Source organism: Oncorhynchus tshawytscha, unplaced genomic scaffold (genome assembly GCF_018296145.1).
Source record: "Oncorhynchus tshawytscha isolate Ot180627B unplaced genomic scaffold, Otsh_v2.0 Un_scaffold_2528_pilon_pilon, whole genome shotgun sequence".
Lineage (NCBI taxonomy): Eukaryota > Metazoa > Chordata > Actinopteri > Salmoniformes > Salmonidae > Oncorhynchus > Oncorhynchus tshawytscha.
In genome coordinates, this window is record NW_024608988.1 from 24,415 (window position 1) to 52,352 (window position 27,938).

At 46.0% G+C, this 27,938-nt stretch overlaps 1 protein-coding gene and 1 long non-coding RNA gene across 3 annotated transcripts in view; both read right to left on the bottom strand.

The window, feature by feature from the left end:
* Positions 1 to 7,372: 7,372 nt before the first annotated feature.
* The window catches only part of LOC121844089 (exocyst complex component 6-like), a gene marked incomplete at its 5' end in the record, with an annotated part of 59,615 nt that continues 39,049 nt past the window's right edge, over positions 7,373 to 27,938 (bottom strand). Inside the window, 3 exon segments of the mRNA XM_042313970.1 lie at positions 7,373 to 7,688; positions 9,212 to 9,223; positions 20,370 to 20,482. Of these exon segments, the coding sequence (XP_042169904.1) occupies positions 7,556 to 7,688; positions 9,212 to 9,223; positions 20,370 to 20,482 (258 nt within the window).
* Positions 21,524 to 23,978, bottom strand: LOC121844090. 2 transcript variants are annotated; one of them, XR_006081841.1, is made up of 3 exons: positions 23,831 to 23,978; positions 22,796 to 23,695; positions 21,524 to 21,830 (listed from the first exon to the last, which is right to left on the bottom strand). It is a non-coding gene; the product is annotated as an uncharacterized LOC121844090 (long non-coding RNA). The 2 variants fall into 2 exon arrangements; XR_006081842.1 differs by lacking the exon at positions 21,524 to 21,830 and adding an exon at positions 21,899 to 22,176 and having other exon boundaries at positions 22,886 to 23,695.

Here is a 27,938-nt window from a genome sequence, read left to right on the forward strand (position 1 = left end):
AGCTCATGGTGCAGCACGTCTTCCGGATCCATGGACTCCCGGTGGACAGGGTCTCCGACTGTGGCCATCAGTTCTTGTCCCGGTTCTGGAAGGTGTTCTGCACACTCATTGGATCGTCGGTCAGCCTGTCCTCCGGGTTTCGCCCCCAGTCTAACGGCCAGTCGGAGCGAGCCAATCAGGACCTGGAGACGACTCTTCGTTGCCTCGTCTTCGCCAACCCCATCACCTGGAGTCAGCAACTTGTGTAGTTGAATACGCCCGCAACACCTTCCCCTGCTCAGCCACTGGTCTCTCGCCTTTCCAGTGTTAGATGGGTCATCAGCCCCTGCTATTCCCTGAGCAAGAGGAAGAGGTCACTTCACTGACGAAGAGGTCATCAGCCCCTGCTATTCCCTTAGCAAGAGGAAGAGGTCAGTATACCCTGCTATTCCCTGAGGAAGAGGAAGAGGTCAGCACACCCTGCTATTCCCTTAGCAAGAGGAAGAGGTCAGTATACCCTGCTATTCCCTGAGCAAGAGGAAGAGGTCACTTCACTGACGAAGAGGTCAGTATACCCTGCTATTCCCTGAGCAAGAGGAAGAGGTCAGCATACCCTGCTATTCCCTGAGGAAGAGGTCATCAGACCCTGCTATTCCCTTAGCAAGAACAAGAGGTCAGTATGGGGCTATACTCGGCCTCGTCTCAGGATGGTAAGTTGGTGGTTGAAGATATCCCTCTAGTGGTGTGGGGGCTGTGCTTTGGCAAAGTGGGTGGGGTTATATCCTTCCTGTTTGGCCCTGTCCGGGGGTGTCCTCGGATGGGGCCACAGTGTCTCCTGACCCCTCCTGTCTCAGCCTCCAGTATTTATGCTGCAGTAGTTTATGTGTCGGGGGGCTAGGGTCAGTTTGTTATATCTGGAGTACTTCTCCTGTCCTATTCGGTGTCCTGTGTGAATTTAAGTGTGCTCTCTCTAATTCTCTCTTTCTCTCTTTCTTTCTCTCTCTCGGAGGACCTGAGCCCTAGGACCATGCCCCAGGACTACCGGGCATGATGACTCCTTGCTGTCCCCAGTCCACCTGGCCATGCTGCTGCTCCAGTTTCAACTGTTCTGCCTTATTATTATTGGACCATGCTGGTCATTTATGAACATTTGAACATCTTGGGCATGTTCTGTTATAATCTCCACCCGGCACAGCAAGAAGAGGACTGGCCACCCCACATAGGAAGAAACCTAGAGAGGAACCAGGCTATGTTTTGGCCTTTCTAGGGAGTTTTTCCTAGCCACCGTGCTTCTACACCCGCATTGCTTGCTGTTTGGGGTTTTAGGCTGGGTTTCTGTACAGCACTTTGAGATATCAGCTGATGTACGAAGGGCTATATAAATACATTTGATTTGATTTGATATACCCTGCTATTCCCTTAGCAAGAGGAAGAGGTCACCCTGGCGCAGATGTTTGTCCGCCGGTGTCTCCGTACCTGGAAGAGAGCTGCTCTTCTCAAGACCACCTCCAGGTATCAACGACAGGTAGACTGCCCCCAGGTATCAACGACAGGTAGACCACCTCCAGGTATCAACGACAGGTAGACCACCCCCAGGTATCAACGACAGGTAGACCACCCCCAGGTATCAACGACAGGTAGACCACCCCCAGGTATCAACGACAGGTAGACCACCCCCAGGTATCAACGACAGGTAGACCACCCCCAGGTATCAATGACAGGTAGACCACCTCCAGGTATCAACGACAGGTAGACTGCCCCCAGGTATCAACGACAGGTAGACCGCCCCCAGGTATCAACGACAGGTAGACCACCTCCAGGTATCAACGACAGGTAGACAGGTAGACCTCCAGGTATCAACGACAGGTAGACCACTTCCAGGTATCAACGACAGGTAGACTGCCTCCAGGCATCAACGACAGGTAGACTGCCCCCAGGTATCAACGACAGGTAGACCACCTCCAGGTATCAACGACAGGTAGACCGCCTCCAGGTATCAACGACAGGTAGACCACCCCCAGGTATCAACGACAGGTAGACCACCCCCAGGTATCAACGACAGGTAGACCACCCCCAGGTATCAACGACAGGTAGACCACCCCCAGGTATCAACGACAGGTAGACTGCCCCCGGACCCCGGCTCCCTGCTACCATCTAGGGCAGAGGGTATGGCTGTCCACTTGGGATCTGGCCCCCCCCGGGCAGAGTCCAGTACACTGTCCCCCCATTTTATCGGCCCTTTCGCCATCTCTAAAATCCATAGTATACAAACCCTCCGTATACATCCCACTTTTCATGTATCAAGGATTAAACTTCTGTCTCCCTTGCCCTGACCCTGCCTGCCCTGACCCTGCCTGCCCTAACCCTGCCCTGACCCTGCCTGCCCTGACCCTGCCTGCCCTGACCCTGTCTGTCCTGACCCTGCCTACCCTGACCCTGCCTGCCCTGAACCTGCCTGCCCTGAACGTGCCTGCCCTGACCCTGTCTGTCCTGACCCTGCCTGTCCTGACCCTGCCTGCCCTGATCCTGCCTGCCCTGACCCTGTCTGGCCTGCCCTTGCCTGCCCTGACCGTCCTGACCCTGCCTGCCCTGACCCTGCCTGCCCTGACCCTGCCTGCCCTGACCCTGCCTGCCCTGATCCTGCCTGCCCTGACCCTGTCTGGCCTGCCCTTGCCTGCCCTGACCGTCCTGACCCTGCCTGCCCTGACCCTGCCTGCCCTGACCCTGCCTGCCCTGACCCTGCCTGCCCTGACCCTGCCTGTCCTGACCCTGCCTGCCCTGACCCTGCCTGCCCTGACCCTGCCTGCCCTGACCCTGCCTGCCCTGACCCTGCCCTGCCCTGCCCTGACCCTAACTGCCCTGACCCTGCCTGTCCTGATCCTGCCTGTCCTGACCCTGCCTGCCCTGACCCTGCCTGCCTGCCCTGACCTGCCTGTCCTGACCCTGCCTGTCCTGACCCTGCCTGCCCTGACCCTGCCTACCCTGACCCTGCCTGTCCCTGCCTGCCCTGACCCTGCCTGCCCTGACCCTGACTGCCCTGACCCTGCCTCACCCTGACCGTGCCCTGACCCTGCCTGCCCTGACCCTGCCCTGACCCTGCCTGCCCTGACCTTGACCCTGCCGGCTGTTCTGTACCTTTCTGAATCTGCCATGGATTACTGACCCCAGGACTAGTAAAAGTCTTCTAATTCAGGACTAGTGAAGATCATCTAATACAGGACTAGTAAAGATCCTCTAATACAGGACTAGTAATACAGGACTAGTAAAGATCCTCTAATACAGGACTAGTAATACAGGACTGGTAAAGATCCTCTAATACAGGACTAGTAATACAGGACTAGTAAAGATCCTCTAATACAGGACTAGTAATACAGGACTAGTAAAGATCCTCTAATACAGGACTAGTAAAGGTCTGTTAATACAGGACTAGTAAAGGTCTGTTAATACAGGACTAGTAAAGGTCTGTTAATACAGGACTAGTAAAGGTCCAAGTAAAGGTCTAATACAGGACAGGTCCAGGACTAATACAGGACTAGGTCTGTACAGGACTAGTAAAGGACAAGTAAAGGTCTCTAATACAGGACTAGTAAAGGTCTGTTAATACAGGACTAGTAAAGGTCTGTTAATACAGGACTAGTAAAGGTCTGTTAATACAGGACTAGTAAAGTTAATACAGGACTAGTAAAGGTCTGTTAATACTAGTAAAGGACTAGTAAAGGTCTGTTAATACAGGACTAGTAAAGGTCCTCTAATACAGGACTAGTAAAGGTCTACAGGACTAGTAATACAGGACTAGTAAAGTCCACTAATACAGGACTAGTAAAGATCCTCTAATACAGGACTAGTAAAGGTCTGTTAATACAGGACTAGTAAAGTTAATACAGGACAAGTAAAGGTCTGTTAATACAGGACTAGTAAAGGTCCACTAATACAGGACTAGTAAAGGTCCTCTAATACAGGACTAGTAATGATCCACTAATACAGGACTAGTAAAGGTCCTCTAATACAGGACTAGTAAAGGTCTGTTAATACAGGACAAGTAAAGGTCTGTTAATACAGGACTAGTAAAGGTCCTCTAATACAGGACTAGTAAAGGTCCACTAATACAGGACTAGTAAAGATCCTCTAATACAGGACTAGTAAAGGTCTGTTAATACAGGAATAGTAAAGGTCCGCTAATACAGGACTAGTAAAGATCCTCTAATACAGGACTAGTAATACAGGTTGTTCAGCCAACCGGCTGAGAGCAGGTTGGGTCTTTCACAGTGTTTCTGCCTGGCTGGGAGGACGGTGTTATCCCTTCCCATCTCCAGTGATCTAGGACGGTATAGATAGCTACTAGCTTCCCATAAAGACAAGATGTAAATCAGTAATATCTCATGTTATCAACTTCATGTGATGTCAACAACACAACCATTTCTGTCAAGACTTACAATTTAAAATGCCTTGATATATATATATCTATATATACACACACCAGTCTGCGTTTGATTGAGTGAACACATTTTTTATTACTTCACACAAATAAAAACAAATAGAATTGTGTTACAGGGGGGCGTATTCTCTTTCCCGCCACGCCCCTCCATCCTTACCAACACTCAGTTCATTTCCCTTTCCCGCCCCTCCATCCTTACCAACACTCAGTTCATTTCCCTTTCCCGCCCCTCCATCCTTACCAACACTCAGTTCATTTCCCTTTCCCGCCCCTCCATCCTTACCAACACTCAGTTCATTTCCCTTTCCCGCCCCTCCATCCTTACCAACACTCAGTTCATTTCCCTTTCCCGCCCCTCCATCCTTACCAACACTCAGTTCATTTCCCTTTCCCGCCCCTCCATCCTTACCAACACTCAGTTCATTTCCCTTTCCCACCCCTCCATCCTTACCAACCCTCAGTTCATTTCCCTTTCCCACCCCTCCATCCTTACCAACACTCAGTTCATTTCCCTTTCCCGCCCCTCCATCCTTACCAACACTCAGTTCATTTCCCTTTGGAATGTTGAGCGGGTTATTCAATAGGGATTTCTGTTTTGACTCTGACACTAGAAACAAAAAAAATTGAGAAAAATTACATTTCTCACCAGGTGATGTATTGACTAATAGCAGTTATAATTTAATTCATTTGAAAGACTAATTAAATTTGTACATATTTTAGATTTAAGAGATGCATCTCAGAACAACAAACTCCTTTTATTCGTAACAGAAGTAAACCGCATTCTTACTTTCTTTACAAAATATGCAGTATGTACAAGGACATTTACAAGCACCTATTCAAAAAAAAAAAAAAGGCTAACTGAAATAATAGCTATTCAGGGCAAAATGCCTGTTAAAAAGCAGATTAAAAACCATAACTCCAACTATGAAATGTGATTTCAGATTTGAGACAGAAGTCGTTCTTGAAGCAGAACCTGCAGGTGGACGAGATCATTATTGCTTTTTGAAATGTCTTAGCGGTAGATTCTAAAGCATTTGAAACCAAAAGCTTTCATTTACCCTGAGGAACAAAAACAAGTATAATTTTGGATGCAAGAAATTGATTTAGCTAATAATGGCTGATACAAAAAAAACATGATTTTGGGTGTCTTTCTTGTCAAAAGATAATATTTTGAGTGTAAATTAACGAAGCTCTCTGTCCTGTACTGGGTTTAATCAATGGAACCATGTTCATGCAGGTCATTTTGAGAGACAGGGAGAGAGCTGAATGACTGACAGAGACAGGGAGAGAGCTGAATGACTGGCAGAGACAGGGAGAGAGCTGAATGACTGACAGAGACAGGGAGAGAGCTGAATGACTGAGAGCTGATCAGAGACAGGGAGAGAGCTGAATGACTGACAGAGACAGGAGAGAGCTGAATGACTGTCAGAGACAGGGAGAGAGCTGAATGATGAGAGACAGGGGAGAGACAGGGAGAGAGCTGAATGACTGACAGAGACAGGGAGAGAGCTGAATGACTGACAGAGACAGGGAGAGAGCTGAATGACTGACAGAGACAGGGAGAGAGCTGAATGACTGACAGAGACAGGGAGAGAGCTGAATGACTGACAGAGACAGGGAGAGAGCTGAATGACAGAGACAGGGAGAGAGCTGAATGACAGGGAGAGACAGGGAGAGAGCTGAATGACAGGGAGAGACAGGGAGAGAGCTGAATGACAGAGACAGGGAGAGAGCTGAATGACTGACAGAGACAGGGAGAGAGCTGAATGACTGACAGAGACAGGGAGAGAGCTGAATGACAGGGAGAGACAGGGAGAGAGCTGAATGACTGGCAGAGACAGGGAGAGAGCTGAATGACTGACAGAGACAGGGAGAGAGCTGAATGACAGGGAGAGACAGGGAGAGAGCTGAATGACTGGCAGAGACAGGGAGAGAGCTGAATGACAGGGAGAGACAGGGAGAGAGCTGAATGACAGGGAGAGACAGGGGGAATGAGAGCTGAAGCTGAATGACAGAGACAGGGAGAGAGCTGAATGACAGAGACAGGGAGAGAGCTGAATGACAGAGACAGGGAGAGAGCTGAATGACAGAGACAGGGAGAGAGCTGAATGAGACAGGGAGAGAGCTGAATGACAGGGAGACAGGGAGAGAGCTGAATGACAGAGACAGAGAGAGGGAGAGCTGAATGACAGAGACAGGGAGAGAGCTGAATGAGCTGAATGACAGAGACAGGGAGAGAGCTGAATGACAGAGACAGGGAGAGAGCTGAATGACAGAGACAGGGAGAGAGCTGAATGACAGAGACAGGGAGAGAGCTGAATGACAGAGACAGGGAGAGAGCTGAATGACAGAGACAGGGAGAGAGCTGAATGACAGAGACAGGGAGAGAGCTGAATGACAGAGACAGGGAGAGAGTGCATCCATTGACCAGAGCCCTGTGGAAATAGGACGACATGTGTGACCCAACCACTGTGATTCTCTGTAGTGTTAAATATTCTCCAATATATTTACAGTAGAAACTAACTCCACCCAGTACTGCATTATGGAGCGATGTAGAGATCTACCAGGACGTGTCCCAAATCACACCCTATTCCCTATATAGGGCACTACTTTAGACCAGGGCCCTATTCCCTATATAGTGCACTACTTTAGAGCAGGGCCCTATTCCCTATGTAGTGCACTACTTTAGAGCAGGGTGGAGAGGGTCCATAGGGCTCGGGGGATTGGAGCCTATACTTCATGGCTCAGTCCCCTATCTGGGCCACTTCACCCAGTGAACATCAGTTTCCTGTCCAGTCTTCATCTGAGATGCCATCTTTACATTCCTTACATCACCGTGGTGACACAAACCACTGCACTCTCACTATATACAAAACATAGTATTCTGAGCCTTTAAAAAATACATTTCAAACATTTCACTCTTTTTCTCATTCCTGACAGAGAAACTGTTTTAGCTTGATGTCTCGTGTGTGTGTGTGTGTGTGTGTGTGTGTGTGTGTGTGTGTGTGTGTGTGTGTTGTCTTCCTTTATTTACACTATGCTTGGAATCTGGTGAAACTGAAAGGTGATGGCTGGTTGGTGTGTGTGTATCTCTGTCTGTGTGTGTTTCTGTCTGTCTGTGTGTCCATCTGTGTGTGTGTTCTAGGAGTGTTGAGACATCCCATTGACCAGGCTCCTCAGCTGTTTCACCACCGTCTCAATCAGCTTCTGTTTGTCTCGGTCATTCTTCCTGAACTGAGAAAATATGTTGTTCTTCTTACTGGTGTCCTTCATTCTGGGAGAGAGAGAGAGAGAGAGAGATGAAGAGAGATGGAGGGGAAGAGATGGAGGGGGAAGAGGGGAAGAGATGGAGGGGGAAGAGGGGAAGAGAGGGGGAGGGGGAAGAGGGGAAGAGAGGGAGGGGGAAGAGAGGGGAAGGGAGTGAGGGAAGAGAGGGTGGGAGGGGGGAAGAGAGGGGAAGAGAGAGGAAGGGAGGGAGGAAAGAGAGGGAGATACATCAGGAGAAACATCAAACCACAGACTGTTTGATGGAGGAGCTGCAGGGTTTTGGCTTATTGCCCACTTAAAGAATAGAGACTTATTTTATTTGATAAATGACCCTTGACTCACACGGTGTAAATGACCCTTGACCCATACGGTGTAAATGACCCTTGACCCACACGGTGTAAATGACCCTAACCCATACGGTGTAAATGACCCTTGACCCACACGGTGTAAATGACCCTTGACCCACACGGTGTAAATGACCCTAACCTATACGGTGTAAATGACCCTTGACCCATACGGTGTAAATGACCCTAACCCATACGGTGTAAATGACCCTAACCTATACGGTGTAAATGACCCTTGACCCATACGGTGTAAATGACCCTAACCCATACGGTGTAAATGACCCTTGACCCACACGGTGTAAATGACCCTTGACCCACACGGTGTAAATGACCCTTGACCCACACGGTGTAAATGACCCTTGACCCACACGGTGTAAATGACCCTAACCTATACGGTGTAAATGACCCTTGACCCATACGGTGTAAATGACCCTTGACCCACACGGTGTAAATGACCCTTGACCCATACGGTGTAAATGACCCTAACCTATACGGTGTAAATGACCCTTGACCCATACGGTGTAAATGACCCTAACCCATACGGTGTAAATGACCCTTGACCCACACGGTGTAAATGACCCTTGACCCATACGGTGTAAATGACCCTTGACCCACACGGTGTAAATGACCCTAACCTATACGGTGTAAATGACCCTTGACCCAAACGGTGTAAATGACCCTAACCCATACGGTGTAAATGACCCTTGACCCACAATGTGTAAATGACCCTTGACCCATAGTGTAAATGACCCTTGACCCACACGGTGTAAATGACCCTAACCTATACGGTGTAAATGACCCTTGACCCATACGGTGTAAATGACCCATACGGTGTAAATGACCCTAACCCATACGGTGTAAATGACCCTTGACCCATACGGTGTAAAGGACCCTTGACCCATACGGTGTAAATGACCCTTGACCCATACGGTGTAAATGACCCTTGACCCATACGGTGTAAATGACCCTTGACCCATACGGTGTAAATGACCCTTGACCCATACGGTGTAAATGACCCTTGACCCATATGGTGTAAATGACCCTTGACCCACATGGTGTAAATGACCCTTGACTCATACGGTGTAAATGACCCTTGACTCATACGGTGTAAATGACCCTTGACCCATACGGTGTTAATGACACCAGACTATGGGAAGAAACAAATAAGCCAAAATGTGTAACATACCCCCTGTAGACTCTGCATGGTAGAGGTTCAAAGATCAAGTAGACAAGAGAAAAGAACAAGAAGTGAATATGTAGATAACAGATACAGACTAAGAGGTCTAGTAGTGAATATGTAGATAACAGATACAGACTAAGAGGTCTAGTAGTGAATATGTAGATAACAGAAACAGACTAAGAGGTCTAGTAGTGAATATGTAGATAACAGATATAGACTAAGAGGTCTAGTAGTGAATATGTAGATAACAGATACAGACTAAGAGGTCTAGTAGTGAATATGTAGATAACAGATATAGACTAAGAGGTCTAGTAGTGAATATGTAGATAACAGATACAGACTAAGAGGTCTAGTAGTGAATATGTAGATAACAGATACAGACTAAGAGATCTAGTAGTGAATATGTAGATAACAGATACAGACTAAGAGGTCTAGTAGTGAATATGTAGATATGTAGATAACAGATACAGACTAAGAGGTCTAGTAGTGAATATGTAGATAACAGATACAGACTAAGAGGTCTAGTAGTGAATATGTAGATTACAGATACAGACTAAGAGGTCTAGTAGTGAATATGTAGATAACAGATACAGACTAAGAGGTCTAGTAGTGAATATGTAGATTACAGATACAGACTAAGAGGTCTAGTAGTGAATATGTAGATAACAGATATAGACTAGTAGTGAAAGAGGTCTAGTAGAGGTGAATATGTAGATAACAGATACAGACTAAGAGGTCTAGTAGTGAATATGTAGATAACAGATACAGACTAAGAGGTGTAGTAGTGAATATGTAGATATGTAGATAACAGATACAGACTAAGAGGTCTAGTAGTGAATATGTAGATAACAGATACAGACTAAGAGGTCTAGTAGTGAATATGTAGATTACAGATACAGACTAAGAGGTCTAGTAGTGAATATGTAGATTACAGATACAGACTAAGAGGTCTAGTAGTGAATATGTAGATATGTAGATAACAGATACAGACTAAGATGTAGATATGTAGTAGTACAGATAGTGAATATGTAGATAACAGATACAGACTAAGAGGTCTAGTAGAATATGAATATGAATATGTAGATAACAGATACAGACTAAGAGGTCTAGTAGTGAATATGTAGATAACAGATACAGACTAAGAGGTCTAGTAGTGAATATGTAGATAACAGATACAGACTAAGAGGTCTAGTAGTGAATATGTAGATAACAGATACAGACTAAGAGGTCTAGTAGTGAATATGTAGATTACAGATACAGACTAAGAGGTCTAGTAGTGAATATGTAGATAACAGATACAGACTAAGAGGTCTAGTAGTGAATATGTAGATTACAGATACAGACTAAGAGGTCTAGTAGTGAATATGTAGATAACAGATACAGACTAAGAGGTCTAGTAGTGAATATGTAGATAACAGATACAGACTAAGAGGTCTAGTAGTGAATATGTAGATATGTAGATAACAGATACAGACTAAGAGGTCTAGTAGTGAATATGTAGATAACAGATACAGACTAAGAGGTCTAGTAGTGAATATGTAGATAACAGATACAGACTAAGAGGTCTAGTAGTGAATATGTAGATTACAGATACAGACTAAGAGGTCTAGTAGTGAATATGTAGATAACAGATACAGACTAAGAGGTGTAGTAGTGAATATGTAGATATGTAGATAACAGATACAGACTAAGAGGTCTAGTAGTGAATATGTAGATTACAGATACAGACTAAGAGGTGTAGTAGTGAATATGTAGATATGTAGATAACAGATACAGACTAAGATGTCTAGTAGTGAATATGTAGATAACAGATACAGACTAAGAGGTGTAGTAGTGAATATGTAGATATGTAGATAACAGATACAGACTAAGAGGTCTAGTAGTGAATATGTAGATTACAGATACAGACTAAGAGGTCTAGTAGTGAATATGTAGATTACAGATACAGACTAAGAGGTCTAGTAGTGAATATGTAGATAACAGATACAGACTAAGAGGTCTAGTAGTGAATATGTAGATTACAGATACAGACTAAGAGGTCTAGTAGTGAATATGTAGATAACAGATACAGACTAAGAGGTCTAGTAGTGAATATGTAGATAACAGATACAGACTAAGAGGTCTAGTAGTGAATATGTAATATGTAGATAACAGATACAGACTAAGAGGTCTAGTAGTGAATGTAGATATGTAGATAACAGATAGGTCTAGTAGTGAATGTGTAGATATGTAGACAGATACAGACTAAGAGGTCTAGTAGTAGATAACAGATACAGACTAAGAGGTCTAGTAGTGAATATGTAGATAACAGATACAGACTAAGAGGTCTAACAGATACAGACTAAGAGGTCTAGTAGTGAATATGTAGATAACAGATACAGACTAAGAGGTCTAGTAGTGAATATGTAGATAACAGATACAGACTAAGAGGTCTAGTAGTGAATATGTAGATTACAGATACAGACTAAGAGGTCTAGTAGTGAATATGTAGATAACAGATACAGACTAAGAGGTCTAGTAGTGAATATGTAGATTACAGATACAGACTAAGAGGTCTAGTAGTGAATATGTAGATAACAGATACAGACTAAGAGGTACAGACTAGTAGTGAATATGTAGATAACAGATACAGACTAAGAGGTCTAGTAGTGAATATGTAGATTACAGATACAGACTAAGAGGTCTAGTAGTGAATATGTAGATATGTAGATAACAGATACAGACTAAGAGGTCTAGTAGTGAATATGTAGATATGTAGATAACAGATACAGACTAAGAGGTCTAGTAGTGAATATGTAGATATGTAGATAACAGATACAGCCTAAGAGGTCTAGTAGTGAATATGTAGATAACAGATATAGACTAAGAGGTCTAGTAGTGAATATGTAGATAACAGATACAGACTAAGAGGTCTAGTAGTGAATATGTAGATAACAGATACAGACTAAGAGGTCTAGTAGTGAATATGTAGATAACAGATACAGACTAAGAGGTGTAGTAGTGAATATGTAGATATGTAGATAACAGATACAGACTAAGAGGTCTAGTAGTGAATATGTAGATAACAGATACAGACTAAGAGGTCTAGTAGTGAATATGTAGATTACAGATACAGACTAAGAGGTCTAGTAGTGAATATGTAGATATGTAGATAACAGATACAGACTAAGAGGTCTAGTAGTGAATATGTAGATATGTAGATAACAGATACAGACTAAGAGGTGTAGTAGTGAATATGTAGATATGTAGATAACAGATACAGACTAAGAGGTCTAGTAGTGAATATGTAGATATGTAGATAACAGATACAGACTAAGAGGTCTAGTAGTGAATATGTAGATATGTAGATAACAGATACAGACTAAGAGGTCTAGTAGTGAATATGTAGATAACAGATACAGACTAAGAGGTCTAGTAGTGAATAAGAGATACAGACTCTAGTAGTGAATATGTAGATAACAGATACAGACTAAGAGGTCTAGTAGTGAATATGTAGATAACAGATACAGACTAAGAGATCTAGTAGTGAATATGTAGATAACAGATACAGACTGAAAGAGGTAGATAACTAGGTCTAGTAGTGATAATATGACTAAGAGGATATGTAGATAACAGATACAGACTAAGAGGTCTAGTAGTGAATATGTAGATAACAGATACAGACTAAGAGGTCTAGTAGTGATATATGTAGATAAGAGGTCTAGTAGTGAATAACAGATACAGACTAAGAGGTCTAGTAGTGAATATGTAGATAACAGATACAGACTAAGAGGTCTAGTAGTGAATATGTAGATAACAGATACAGACTAAGAGGTCTAGTAGTGAATATGTAGATAACAGATACAGACTAAGAGGTCTAGTAGTGAATATGTAGATAACAGATACAGACTAAGAGGTCTAGTAGTGAATATGTAGATAACAGATACAGACTAAGAGGTCTAGTAGTGAATATGTAGATAACAGATACTAAGAGGTCTAGTAGTGAATATGTAGATAACAGATACAGACTAAGAGGTCTAGTAGTGAATATGTAGATAACAGATACAGACTAAGAGGTCTAGTAGTGAATATGTAGATTACAGATACAGACTAAGAGGTCTAGTAGTGAATATGTAGATAACAGATACAGACTAAGAGGTCTAGTAGTGAATATGTAGATATGTAGATAACAGATACAGACTAAGAGGTCTAGTAGTGAATATGTAGATTACAGATACAGACTAAGAGGTCTAGTAGTGAATATGTAGATGACAGATACAGACTAAAAGGTCTAGTAGTGAATATGTAGATATGTAGATAACAGATACAGACTAAGAGGTCTAGTAGTGAATATGTAGATATGTAGATAACAGATACAGACTAAGAGGTCTAGTAGTGAATATGTAGATATGTAGATAACAGATACAGACTAAGAGGTCTAGTAGTGAATATGTAGATAACAGATACAGACTAAGAGGTCTAGTAGTGAATATGTAGATAACAGATACAGACTAAGAGGTCTAGTAGTGAATATGTAGATATGTAGATAACAGATACAGACTAAGAGGTCTAGTAGTGAATATGTAGATATGTAGATAACAGATACAGACTAAGAGGTCTAGTAGTGAATATGTAGATAACAGATACAGCCTAAGAGGTCTAGTACAGATACAGACTAAGAGGTCTAGTAGTGAATATGTAGATAACAGATACAGACTAGGTCTAGTAGACTAAAAGGTCTAGTAGTGAATATGTAGATAACAGATACAGACTAAAAGGTCTAGTAGTCTAGTAGTAGATATGTAGATAACAGATACAGACTAAGAGGTCTAGTAGTGAATATGTAGATATGTAGATAACAGATACAGACTAAGAGGTCTAGTAGTGAATATGTAGATATGTAGATAACAGATACAGACTAAGAGGTCTAGTAGTGAATATGTAGATAACAGATACAGACTAAGAGGTCTAGTAGTGAATATGTAGATAACAGATACAGACTAAGAGGTCTAGTAGTGAATATGTAGATAACAGATACAGACTAAGAGGTCTAGTAGTGAATATGTAGATAACAGATACAGACTAAGAGGTCTAGTAGTGAATATGTAGATAACAGATACAGACTAAGAGGTCTAGTAGTGAATATGTAGATAACAGATACAGACTAAGAGGTCTAGTAGTGAATATGTAGATTACAGATACAGACTAAGAGGTCTAGTAGTGAATATGTAGATAACAGATACAGACTAAGAGGTCTAGTAGTGAATATGTAGATTACAGATACAGACTAAGAGGTCTAGTAGTGAATATGTAGATAACAGATACAGACTAAGAGATCTAGTAGTGAATATGTAGATAACAGATACAGACTAAGAGGTCTAGTAGTGAATATGTAGATATGTAGATAACAGATACAGACTAAGAGGTCTAGTAGTGAATATGTAGATATGTAGATAACAGATACAGACTAAGAGGTCTAGTAGTGAATATGTAGATATGTAGATAACAGATACAGACTAAGAGGTCTAGTAGTGAATATGTAGATAACAGATACAGACTAAGAGGTCTAGTAGTGAATATGTAGATTACAGATACAGACTAAGAGGTCTAGTAGTGAATATGTAGATTACAGATACAGACTAAGAGGTCTAGTAGTGAATATGTAGATAACAGATACAGACTAAGAGGTCTAGTAGTGAATATGTAGATTACAGATACAGACTAAGAGGTCTAGTAGTGAATATGTAGATAACAGATACAGACTAACAGGTCTAGTAGTGAATATGTAGATAACAGATACAGACTAAGAGGTCTAGTAGTGAATATGTAGATATGTAGATAACAGATACAGACTAAGAGGTCTAGTAGTGAATATGTAGATTACAGATACAGACTAAGAGGTGTAGTAGTGAATATGTAGATATGTAGATAACAGATACAGACTAAGAGGTCTAGTAGTGAATATGTAGATAACAGATACAGACTAAGAGGTGTAGTAGTCAATATGTAGATAACAGATACAGACTAAGAGGTCTAGTAGTGAATATGTAGATTACAGATACAGACTAAGAGGTCTAGTAGTGAATATGTAGATATGTAGATAACAGATACAGACTAAGAGGTCTAGTAGTGAATATGTAGATATGTAGATAACAGATACAGACTAAGAGGTCTAGTAGTGAATATGTAGATAACAGATACAGACTAAGAGGTCTAGTAGTGAATATGTAGATAACAGATACAGACTAAGAGGTCTAGTAGTGAATATGTAGATTACAGATACAGACTAAGAGGTCTAGTAGTGAATATGTAGATATGTAGATAACAGATACAGACTAAGAGGTCTAGTAGTGAATATGTAGATAACAGATACAGACTAAGAGGTCTAGTAGTGAATATGTAGATTACAGATACAGACTAGGAGGTCTAGTAGTGAATGTGTAGATCTGTTGGAAACATACAGGAACTCAAATCCTTCTGTTCACCTGATTTAGAATTCCTCACAATCAAATGTAGACCGCATTATCTACCAAGAGAATTCTCTTCGATTATAATCACAGCCGTATATATTCCCCCCCCAAGCAGACACATCGATGGCTCTGAACGAACTTTATTTAACTCTCTGCAAACTGGAAACCATATATCCGGAGGCTGCATTCATTGTAGCTGGGGATTTTAACAAGGCTAATCTGAAAACAAGACTCCCTAAATTTTATCAGCATATCGATTGCGCAACCAGGGGTGGAAAGACCTTGGATCATTGTTACTCTAACAGACGCATATAAGGCCCTGCCCCGCCCCCTTTCGGAAAAGCTGACCACGACTCCATTTTGTTGATCCCTGCCTACAGACAGAAACTAAAACAAGAGGCTCCCACGCTGAGGTCTGTTCAACGCTGGTCCGACCAATCTGATTCCACACTCCAAGACTGCTTCCATCACGTGGACTGGGAGATGTTTCGTATTGCGTCAGATAACAATATTGACGAATACGCTGATTCGGTGTGCGAGTTCATTAGAACGTGCGTTGAAGATGTCGTTCCCATAGCAACGATTAAAACATTCCCTAACCAGAAACCGTGGATTGATGGCGGCATTCGTGTGAAACTGAAAGCGCGAACCACTGCTTTTAATCAGGGCAAGGTGTCTGGTAACATGACCGAATACAAACAGTGCAGCTATTCCCTCCGCAAGGCTATCAAACAAGCTAAGCGTCAGTACAGAGACAAAGTAGAATCTCAATTCAACGGCTCAGACACAAGAGGCATGTGGCAGGGTCTACAGTCAATCACGGACTACAGGAAGAAATCCAGCCCAGTCACGGACCAGGATGTCTTGCTCCCAGGCAGACTAAATAACTTTTTTGCCCGCTTTAAGGACAATACAGTGCCACTGACACGGCCTGCAACGAAAACATGCGGTCCCTCCTTCACTGCAGCCGAGGTGAGTAAGACATTTAAACGTGTTAACCCTCGCAAGGCTGCAGGCCCAGATGGCATCCCCAGCCGCGCCCTCAGAGCATGCGCAGACCAGCTGGCCGGTGTGTTTACGGACATATTCAATCAATCCCTATACCAGTCTGCTGTTCCCACATGCATCAAGAGGGCCACCATTGTTCCTGTTCCCAAGAAAGCTAAGGTAACTGAGCTAAAACACTACCGCCCCGTAGCACTCACTTCCGTCATCATGAAGTGCTTTGAGAGACTAGTCAAGGACCATATCACCTCCACCCTATCTGACACACTAGACCCACTCCATTTGCTTACCGCCCAAATAGGTCCACAGACGATGCAATCTCAACCACACTGCACACTGCCCTAACCCATCTGGACAAGAGGAATACCTATGTGAGAATGCTGTTCATCGACTACAGCTCGGCATTCAACACCATAGTACCCTCCAAGCTCGTCATCAAGCTCGAGACCCTGGGTCTCGACCCCGCCCTGTGCAACTGGGTACTGGACTTCCTGACGGGCCGCCCCCAGGTGGTGAGGGTAGGCAACAACATCTCCTCCCCGCTGATCCTCAACACTGGGGCCCCACAAGGGTGCGTTCTGAGCCCTCTCCTGTACTCCCTGTTCACCCACGACTGCGTGTCCACGCACGCCTCCAACTCAATCATCAGATTTGCGGACGACACAACAGTGGTAGGCTTGATTACCAACAACGGCGAGACGGCCTACAGGGAGGAGGTGAGGGCCCTCGGAGTGTGGTGTCAGGAAAATAACCTCACACTCAACGTCAACAAAACTAAGGAGATGATTGTGGACTTCAGGAAACAGCAGAGGGAACACCCCCTTATCCACATCAATGGAACAGTAGTGGAGAGGGTAGCAAGTTTTAAGTTCCTCGGCATACACATCACAGACAAACTGAATTGGTCCACTCACACAGACAGCATCGTGAAGAATGTGCAGCCAACCTCAGGAGGCTGAAGAAATTCGGCTTGTCACCAAAAGCACTCACAAACTTCTACAGATGCACAATCGAGAGCATCCTGGCGGGCTGTATCACCGCCTGGTACGGCAACTGCTCCGCCCTCAACCGTAAGGCTCTCCAGAGGGTAGTGAGGTCTGCACAACGCATACCTGCCCTCCAGGACACCTACACCACTCGATGTTACAGGAAGGCCATAAAGATCATCAAGGACATCAACCACCCGAGCCACTGCCTGTTCACCCCGCTATCATCCAGAAGGCGAGGTCAGTATAGGTGCATCAAAGCTGGGACCGAGAGACTGAAAAACAGCTTCTATCTCAAGGCCATCAGACTGTTAAACAGCCACCACTAACATTGAGTGGCTGCTGCCAACACACTGACACTGACAATGACTCAACTCCAGCCACTTTAATAATGGGAATTGATGGGAAATGATGTAAATATATAAACAATGCTACCTTATATAATGTTACTTACCCTACATTATTCATCTCATATGCATACGTATATACTGTACTCTATATCATCGACTACATCCTTATGTAATACACTACACATTGAGTAGAGACAGTAGAACTACAAACTGACTACACATTGAGACAGTAGAACTACAAACTGACTACACATTGACAGTAGAACTACAAACTGACTACACATTGAGACAGTAGAACTACAAACTGACTACACATTGAGACAGTAGAACTACAAACTGACTACACATTGAGTAGAGACAGTAGAACTACAAACTGACTACACATTGAGTAGAGACAATAGAACTACAAACTGACTACACATTGAGTAGAGACAGTAGAACTACAAACTGACTACACATTGAGACAGTAGAACTACAAACTGAGTAGAACTACAAACTGACTACACATTGAGTAGAGACAGTAGAACTACAAACTGACTACACATTGAGACAGTAGAACTACAAACTGACTACACATTGAGACAGTAGAACTACAAACTGACTACACATTGAGTAGAGACAATAGAACTACAAACTGACTACACATTGAGTAGAGACAGTAGAACTACAAACTGACTACACATTGAGACAGTAGAACTACAAACTGAGTAGAACTACAAACTGACTACACATTGAGTAGAGACAGTAGAACTACAAACTGACAACACATTGTAGTTCTACTGTCTCTACTCAATGTGTTGTCAGTTTGTAGTTCTACTGGCTCTACTCAAACTGACTACACATTGAGACAGTAGAACTACAAACTGACTACACATTGAGGCAGTAGAACTACACACCGACTACACATTGAGACAGTAGAACTACAAACTGACTACACATTGAGACAGTAGAACTACACACTGACAGCACATTGAGTAGAGACAGTAGAACTACACACTGACTACACATTGAGACAGTAGAACTACAAACTGACTACACATTGAGACAGTAGAACTACAAACTGACTACACATTGAGTAGAGACAGTAGAACTACAAACTGACAACACATTGTAGTTCTACTGTCTCTGAGTCAGTTTGTAGTAGAACTACAAACTGACTACACATTGAGACAGTAGAACTACAAACTGACTACACATTGAGGCAGTAGAACTACAAACTGACTACACATTGAGACAGTAGAACTACAAACTGACTACACATTGAGACAGTAGAACTACACACTGACAGCACATTGAGTAGAGACAGTAGAACTACACACTGACTACACATTGAGACAGTAGAACTACAAACTGACTACACATTGAGACAGTAGAACTACAAACTGACTACACATTGAGTAGAGACAGTAGAACTACAAACTGACTACACATTGAGTAGAGACAGTAGAACTACAACCTGACTACACATTGAGCCAGTAGAACTACAAACTGACTACACATTGAGACAGTAGAACTACAAACTGACTACACATTGAGACAGTAGAACTACACACTGACAGCACATTGAGTAGAGACAGTAGAACTACAAACTGACTACACATTGAGACAGTAGAACTACAAACTGACTACACATTGAGACAGTAGAACTACAAACTGACTACACATTGAGACAGTAGAACTACAAACTGACTACACATTGAGTAGAGACAGTAGAACTACAAACTGACTACACATTGAGTAGAGACAGTAGAACTACAAACTGACTACACATTTAGCCAGTAGAACTACAAACTGAGTAGAACTACAAACTGACTACACATTGAGTAGAGACAGTAGAACTACAAACTGACAACACATTGTAGTTCTACTGTCTCTACTCAATGTGTTGTCAGTTTGTAGTTCTACTGTCTCTACTCAAACTGACTACACATTGAGACAGTAGAACTACAAATGAACTACACATTGAGACAGTAGAACTACAAACTGACTACACATTGAGGCAGTAGAACTACACACATTGAGACAGTACGACTACATATTGAGACAGTAGAACTACAAACTGACTACACATTGAGACAGTAGAACTACACACTGACAGCACATTGAGTAGAGACAGTAGAACTACAAACTGACTACACATTGAGACAGTAGAACTACAAACTGACTACACATTGAGACAGTAGAACTACAAACTGACTACACATTGAGTAGAGACAGTAGAACTACAAACTGACTACACATTGAGTAGAGACAGTAGAACTACAAACTGACTACACATTGAGCCAGTAGAACTACAAACTGACTACACATTGAGACAGTAGAACTACAAACTGACTACACATTGAGTAGAGACAGTAGAATCGGCAGTACTCACTTTTCCAAAAGTGCTAGTGCAGTGGAGGGGTTGACCCGAAGGTACTTGGAGGTGGGCTGTCCGTAGTCAGCCAGGTACGTAGACCAGTCCCACACCATGAACAGGTCCAGCAGCTGAATCAACACACAGAGAGGACAAAATTCTAGGAGTTAGTGAGGGAAAAGACAGCAGTATATCACCCTGCATACCACTGCTGGCTGGCCTCTGAAGCTAAGCAGGGTCGGTCCTGGTTGGTCCCTGGATGGGAGACCAGATGCTGCTGGAAGTGGTGTTGGAGGGACAGTAGGAGGGACTCTGGCCTCTGAAGCTAAGCAGGGTCGGTCCTGGTCGGTCCCTGGATGGGAGACCAGATGCTGCTGGAAGTGGTGTCGGAGGGACTCTGGCCTCTGAAGCTAAGCAGGGTCGGTCCTGGTCGGTCCCTGGATGGGAGACCAGATGCTGCTGGAAGTGGTGTTGGAGGGACAGTAGGAGGGACTCTGGCCTCTGAAGCTAAGCAGGGTCGGTCCTGGTGGTCCCTGGATGGGAGACCAGATGCTGCTGGAAGTGGTGTTGGAGGGACAGTAGGAGGGACTCTGGCCTCTGAAGCTAAGCAGGGTCGGTCCTGGTCGGTCCCTGGATGGGAGACCAGATGCTGCTGGAAGTGGTGTTGGAGGGACAGTAGGAGGGACTCTGGCCTCTGAAGCTAAGCAGGGTCGGTCCTGGTCGGTCCCTGGATGGGAGACCAGATGGTGTTGGAGGGCCATGAGGAGGGACTCTTTCCTCTGGTCCAAATAAATATCTCAGGACAGTGACTGGGGACATTGCCCAGTGTAGGGTGCCATGTTTTGGATGGGAGGTTAAAAGGGGTGTCCTGGATGAATTCCATTTCTTCTCCCCTGTAACTCTTCCCCAGGCCGTTGCTGTAAAGGAGAATATGTTCTCAGTCAACAAACCTGTTTTTTTTTTGTTTTTTTACCTTTATTTAACTAGGCAAGTCAGTTAAGAACAAATTCTTATGTTCAATGACGACCTACCGGGGAACAGTGGGTTAACTGCCTTGTTCAGGGGCAGAACGACAGATTTGTCAGCTCGGGGATATGATCTTGCAACCTTTCGGTTTCAAATCCAATGCTCTAACCACTAGGTTACCCTGCCGCCCGAATTAAGGGCTAGAGGGAGTGTGTTCTCAGTCAACAGACCTGGGGGATTAAGGGAGTGTGTTCTCAGTCAACAGATCTCGGGGATTAAGGGAGTGTGTTCTCAGTCAACAGACCTGGGGGATTAAGGGCTAGAGGGAGTGTGTTCTCAGTCAACAGACCTAGGGGATTAAGGGCTAGAGGGAGTGTGTTCTCAGTCAACAGACCTAGGGGATTAAGGGAGTGTGTTCTCAGTCAACAGACCTGGGGGACTAAGGGAGTGTGTTCTCAGTCAACAGACCTGGGGGATTAAGGGCTAGAGGGAGTGTGTTCTCAGTCAACAGACCTGGGGGATTAAGGGCTAGAGGGAGTGTGTTCTGGGGGATTCTAGAGGGAGTGTGTTCTCAGTCAGACAGACCTGGGGGATTAAGGCTAGAGGGAGTGTGTTCTCAGTCAACAGACCTGGGGGATTAAGGGCTAGAGGGAGTGTGTTCTCAGTCAACAGACCTCGGGGATTAAGGGAGTGTGTTCTCAATCAACAGACTTCGGGGATTAAGGGAGTGTGTTCTCAGTCAACAGACCTGGGGGATTAAGGGAGTGTGTTCTAGGTCAACAGACCTGGGGGACTAAGGGAGTGTGTTCTCAGTCAACAGACCTGGGGGATTAAGGGAGTGTGTTCTCGGTCAACAGACCTGGGGGACTAAGGGAGTGTGTTCTCAGTCAACAGACCTGGGGGACTAAGGGCTAGAGGGAGTGTGTTCTCATTCAACAGACCTGGGGGACTAAGGGCTAGAGGGAGTGTGTTCTCAGTCAACAGACCCGGGGGACTAAGGGCTAGAGGGAGTGTGTTCTCAGTCAACAGACCTGGGGGACTAAGGGCTAGAGGGAGTGTGTTCTCAGTCAACAGACCCGGGGGACTAAGGGCTAGAGGGAGTGTGTTCTCAGTCAACAGACCTGGGGGACTAAGGGCTAGAGGGAGTGTGTTCTCAGTCAACAGACCTGGGGGACTAAGGGCTAGAGGGAGTGTGTTCTCAGTCAACAGACCTGGGGGACTAAGGGCTAGAGGGAGTGTGTTCTCAGTCAACAGACCTGGGGGACTAAGGGCTAGAGGGAGTGTGTTCTCAGTCAACAGACCTGGGGGACTAAGGGCTAGAGGGAGTGTGTTCTCAGTCAACAGACCTGGGGACTAAGGGCTAGAGGGAGTGTGTTCTCAGTCAACAGACCTGGGGGACTAAGGGCTAGAGGGAGTGTGTTCTCAGTCAACAGACCTGGGGGATTAAGGGATAGAGGGAGTGTTCTCAGTCAACAGACCTAGGGGATTAAGGGCTAGAGGGAGTGTGTTCTCAGTCAACAGACCTGGGGGATTAAGGGCTAGAGGGAGTGTGTTCTCAGTCAACAGACCTGGGGGATTAAGGGCTAGAGGGAGTGTGTTCTCAGTCAACAGACCTGGGGGATTAAGGGATAGAGGGAGTGTTCTCAGTCAACGGACCTAGGGGATTAAAGGCTAGAGGGAGTGTGTTCTCAGTCAACAGACCTGGGGGATTAAGGGCTAGAGGGGGTGTTCTCAGTCAACAGACCTCGGGGATTAAGGGAGTGTGTTCTCAATCAACAGACTTCGGGGATTAAGGGAGTGTGTTCTCAGTCAACAGACCTGGGGGATTAAGGGAGTGTGTTCTAGGTCAACAGACCTGGGGGACTAAGGGAGTGTGTTCTCAGTCAACAGACCTGGGGGATTAAGGGAGTGTGTTCTCGGTCAACAGACCTGGGATTAAGGACTAGAGGGAGTGTGTTCTCAGTCAACAGACCTGGGGGATTAAGGGCTAGAGGGAGTGTGTTCTCAGTCAACAGACCTGGGGGACTAAGGGCTAGAGGGAGTGTTTTCTCATTCAACAGACCTGGGGGACTAAGGGCTAGAGGGAGTGTGTTCTCAGTCAACAGACCTGGGGGACTAAGGGCTAGAGGGAGTGTGTTCTCAGTCAACAGACCTGGGGGACTAAGGGCTAGAGGGAGTGTGTTCTCAGTCAACATACCCTGGGGGACTAAGGGCTAGAGGGAGTGTGTTCTCAGTCAACAGACCTGGGGGACTAAGGGCTAGAGGGAGTGTGTTCTCAGTCAACAGACCTGGGGGACTAAGGGCTAGAGGGAGTGTGTTCTCAGTCAACAGACCTGGGGGACTAAGGGCTAGAGGGAGTGTGTTCTCAGTCAACAGACCTGGGGGACTAAGGGCTAGAGGGAGTGTGTTCTCAGTCAACAGAACTGGGTGACTAAGGGCTAGAGGGAGTGTGTTCTCAGTCAACAGACCTGGTGGATTAAGGGCTAGAGGGAGTGTGTTCTCAGTCTACAGACCTGGGGGACTAAGGGCTAGAGGGAGTGTGTTCTCAGTCAACAGACCTGGGGGACTAAGGGCTAGAGGGAGTGTGTTCTCAGTCAACAGACCTGGGGGACTAAGGGCTAGAGGGAGTGTGTTCTCAGTCAACAGACCTGGGGGACTAAGGGCTAGAGGGAGTGTGTTCTCAGTCAACAGACCTGGGGGACTAAGGGCTAGAGGGAGTGTGTTCTCAGTCAACAGACCTGGGGGACTAAGGGCTAGAGGGAGTGTGTTCTCAGTCAACAGACCTGGGGGACTAAGGGCTAGAGGGAGTGTGTTCTCAGTCAACAGACCTGGGGGACTAAGGGCTAGAGGGAGTGTGTTCTCAGTCAACAGACCTGGGGGACTAAGGGCTAGAGGGAGTGTGTTCTCAGTCAACAGACCTGGGGGACTAAGGGCTAGAGGGAGTGTGTTCTCAGTCAACAGACCTGGGGGACTAAGGGCTAGAGGGAGTGTGTTCTCAGTCAACAGACCTGGGGGGACTAAGGGCTAGAGGGAGTGTGTTCTCAGTCAACAGACCTGGGGACTAAGGGCTAGAGGGAGTGTGTTCTCAGTCAACAGACCTGGGGGACTAAGGGCTAGAGGGAGTGTGTTCTCAGTCAACAGACCTGGGGGACTAAGGGCCAGAGGGAGTGTGTTCTCAGTCAACAGACCTGGGGGACTAAGGGCTCCTGTGTTCTCAGTCAACAGACCTGGGGGACTAAGGGCTAGAGGGGTGTGTTCTCAGTCAACAGACCTGGGGGACTAAGGGCTAGAGGGAGTGTGTTCTCAGTCAACAGACCTGGGGGACTAAGGGCTAGAGGGAGTGTGTTCTCAGTCAACAGACCTGGGGGACTCTGCTCCCATCAGAGCTAGAATGGTTTTCAGTCAACAGACCTGGGGGACTAAGGGCTAGCTCCCTGTCAGTTCTCAGTCAACAGACCTGGGGGACTAAGGGCTAGTTCTGTTCTCCAACACCTGTCAGGGGGAGTAAGCTAGAGGGAGTGGTTCTCAGTCAACAGACCTGGGGGACTAAGGGTTGTGTTCTCAGTCAACATGAGATTGGGGGACTAAGGGCTAGAGGGAGTGTGTTACCCCAGACCTAAGGGCTAGGGGGAGTCTGCTCCCAATCCCTTCAGCAGTACCGTATAATGAGTAGCGGGAGAGAGTAAATTTTACCTAACAGAGGAGATTAGGGTTGGGGTTACCCCAGCAACACTAGCCCTGTCAGGCAGTACCGTATAATGAGTAGCGGGAGAGAGTAAATTTTACCTAACAGATGAGATTAGGGTTGGGGTTACCCCAGCAACAGTAGCCCTGTCAGGCAGTACCGTATAATGTGACTTCATGGCTTCTGCACCACCCAGTACCTCTCATTCACAGGAAGAGGAGCTGGGAGACAGACTGATGCTGTGAAGACCGAAAGCCCCTCTCAGTGTATGCTAATGGCAGGGGACTGGGAAGCTGCTGGGTGGTCTTTATGAAGGGGTCTATAGAGCCAGAGGCTTACCACTCCTGTTCTGCTCCCATCAGAGTAGAATGGACCCCTCCTGTTCTGCTCCCATCAGAGTAGAATGGACCCCTCCTGTTCTGCTCCCATCAGAGTAGAATGGACCCCTCCTGCTCTGCTCCCATCAGAGTAGAATGGACCACTCCTGCTCTGCTCCCATCAGAGTAGAATGGACCCCTCCTGTTCTGCTCCCATCAGAGTAGAATGGACCCCTCCTGCTCTGCTCCCATCAGAGTAGAATGGACCCCTCCTGTTCTGCTCCCATCAGAGTAGAATGGACCCCTCCTGCTCTGCTCCCATCAGAGTAGAATGGACCCCTCCTGTTCTGCTCCCATCAGAGTAGAATGGACCCCTCCTGCTCTGCTCCCATCAGAGTAGAATGGACCCCTCCTGTTCTGCTCCCATCAGAGTAGAATGGACCCCTCCTGTTCTGCTCCCATCAGAGTAGAATGGACCCCTCCTGTTCTGCTCCCATCAGAGTAGAATGGACCCCTCCTGCTCTGCTCCCATCAGAGTAGAATGGACCCCTCCTGCTCTGCTCCCATCAGAGTAGAATGGACCCCTCCTGCTCTGCTCCCATCAGAGTAGAATGGACCCCTCCTGCTCTGCTCCCATCAGAGTAGAATGGACCCCTCCTGCTCTGCTCCCATCAGAGTAGAATGGACCCTTCCTGCTCTGCTCCCATCAGAGTAGAATGGAAGGATCCCAAACTGTTCCCCAGTTCTCTTCTCCCCTCCCTGACCCAATCAGCAGAGTAGAATGGAAGGATCTCAGTTAGCTGCATGTCTGTTTTGGTGTCTTTTCATATGTGAACTGCTTAGGTCTCTAGTGACTGCTGACAGAAAAAAAGCAGCTGGTACAGCTGCCCCAGCATGTCCTCAGGTCTGTACCTGCTGTCCTGAAGCCCCAGTATGTCCTTAGGTCTGTACCAGCTGTACTGAAGCCCCAGTATGTCCTCGGGTCTGTACCTGCTGTCCTGAAGCCCCAGTATGTCCTCGGGTCTGTACCTGCTGTCCTGAAGCCCCAGTATGTCCTCAGGTCTGTACCTGCTGTCCTGAAGCCCCAGTATGTCCTCAGGTCTGTACCTGCTGTCCTGCTATCCTGAAGCCCCAGTATGTCCTCGGGTCTGTACCTGCTGTCCTGAAGCCCCAGTATGTCCTCAGGTCTGTACCTGCTGTCCTGCTATCCTGAAGCCCCAGTATGTCCTCAGGTCTGTACCTGCTGTCCTGCTATCCTGAAGCCCCAGTATGTCCTCAGGTCTGTACCTGCTGTCATGAAGCAACTGGGAATCCTGTAATGACCCCTTATAACCCTAACCTTAGCCCAGGATCATAGAGCAGATGTGAGTACCTGGTACCTGACTTCACCTGGCGCCTGCTGTACGGGCCCCTGTTTCAGGTGGGAAGCCTTAACCCTATCCAACCCAGGATCTCAGAGCTCCTGACGTCACCTGGGACCTGCTGTACGGGCCCCTGTTTCAGGTGGGAAGCCTTAACCCTATCCCAACCAGGATCTCAGAGCTCCTGACTTCACCTGGCGCCTGCTGTACGGGCCCCTGTTTCAGGTGGGAAGCCTTAACCCTATCCCAACCAGGATCTCAGAGCTCCTGACGTCACCTGGCGCCTGCTGTACGGGCCCCTGTTTCAGGTGGGAAGCCTTAACCCTATCCCAACCCAGGATCTCAGAGCTCCTGATGTCACCTGGCGTCTGCTGTACGGGCCCGGTTTCAGGTGGGAAGCCTTAACCCTATCCCAACCCAGGACCTCAGAGCTGCTGAGGCCCGTTAGCTGCGAGTGATGTTATAAGATATGACTGTCTGGAGAGTGTTCTCTGCTCTGACTCTCAGCCAGCCACAAGTTATTCAACCTGGTACTAATCCCCTGGAAACGCTTTCCCCCGCAGGGAGCACAGCTGAGGAATACCTGGTACTAATCCCCTGGAAACACTTTCCCCCGAGGAAAACCTGGTACTAATCCCCTGGAAACGCTTCCCCCTGAGGAAAACCTGGTACTAATCCCCTGGAAACGCTTTCCCCCTGAGGAAAACCTGGTACTAATCCCCTGGAAACGCTTTCCCCCGAGGAAAACCTTGTACTAATCCCCTGGAAACACTTCCCCTGAGGAAAACCTGGTACTAATCCCCTGGAAACACTTCCCCCGCAGGGAGCACAGCTGAGGAAAACCTGGTACTAATCCCCTGGAAACACTTCCCCCTGAGGAAAACCTGGTATGAATCCCCTGGAAACACTTCCCCCTGAGGAAAACCTGGTACTAATCCCCTGGAAACGCTTCCCCCTGAGGAAAACCTGGTACTAATCCCCTGGAAATGCTTTCCCCTGAGGAAAACCTGGTACTAATCCACTGGAAACACTTCCCCCTGAGGAAAACCTGGTACTAATCCCTGGAAACACTTCCCCCTGAGGAAAACCTGGTACTAATCCCCTGGAAACACTTCCCCCTGAGGAAAACCTGGTACTAATCCCCTGGAAACACTTCCCCCTGAGGAAAACCTGGTACTAATCCCCTGGAAACACTTCCCCCCGAGGAAAACCTGGTACTAATCCCCTGGAAACACTTCCCCCTGAGGAAAACCTGGTA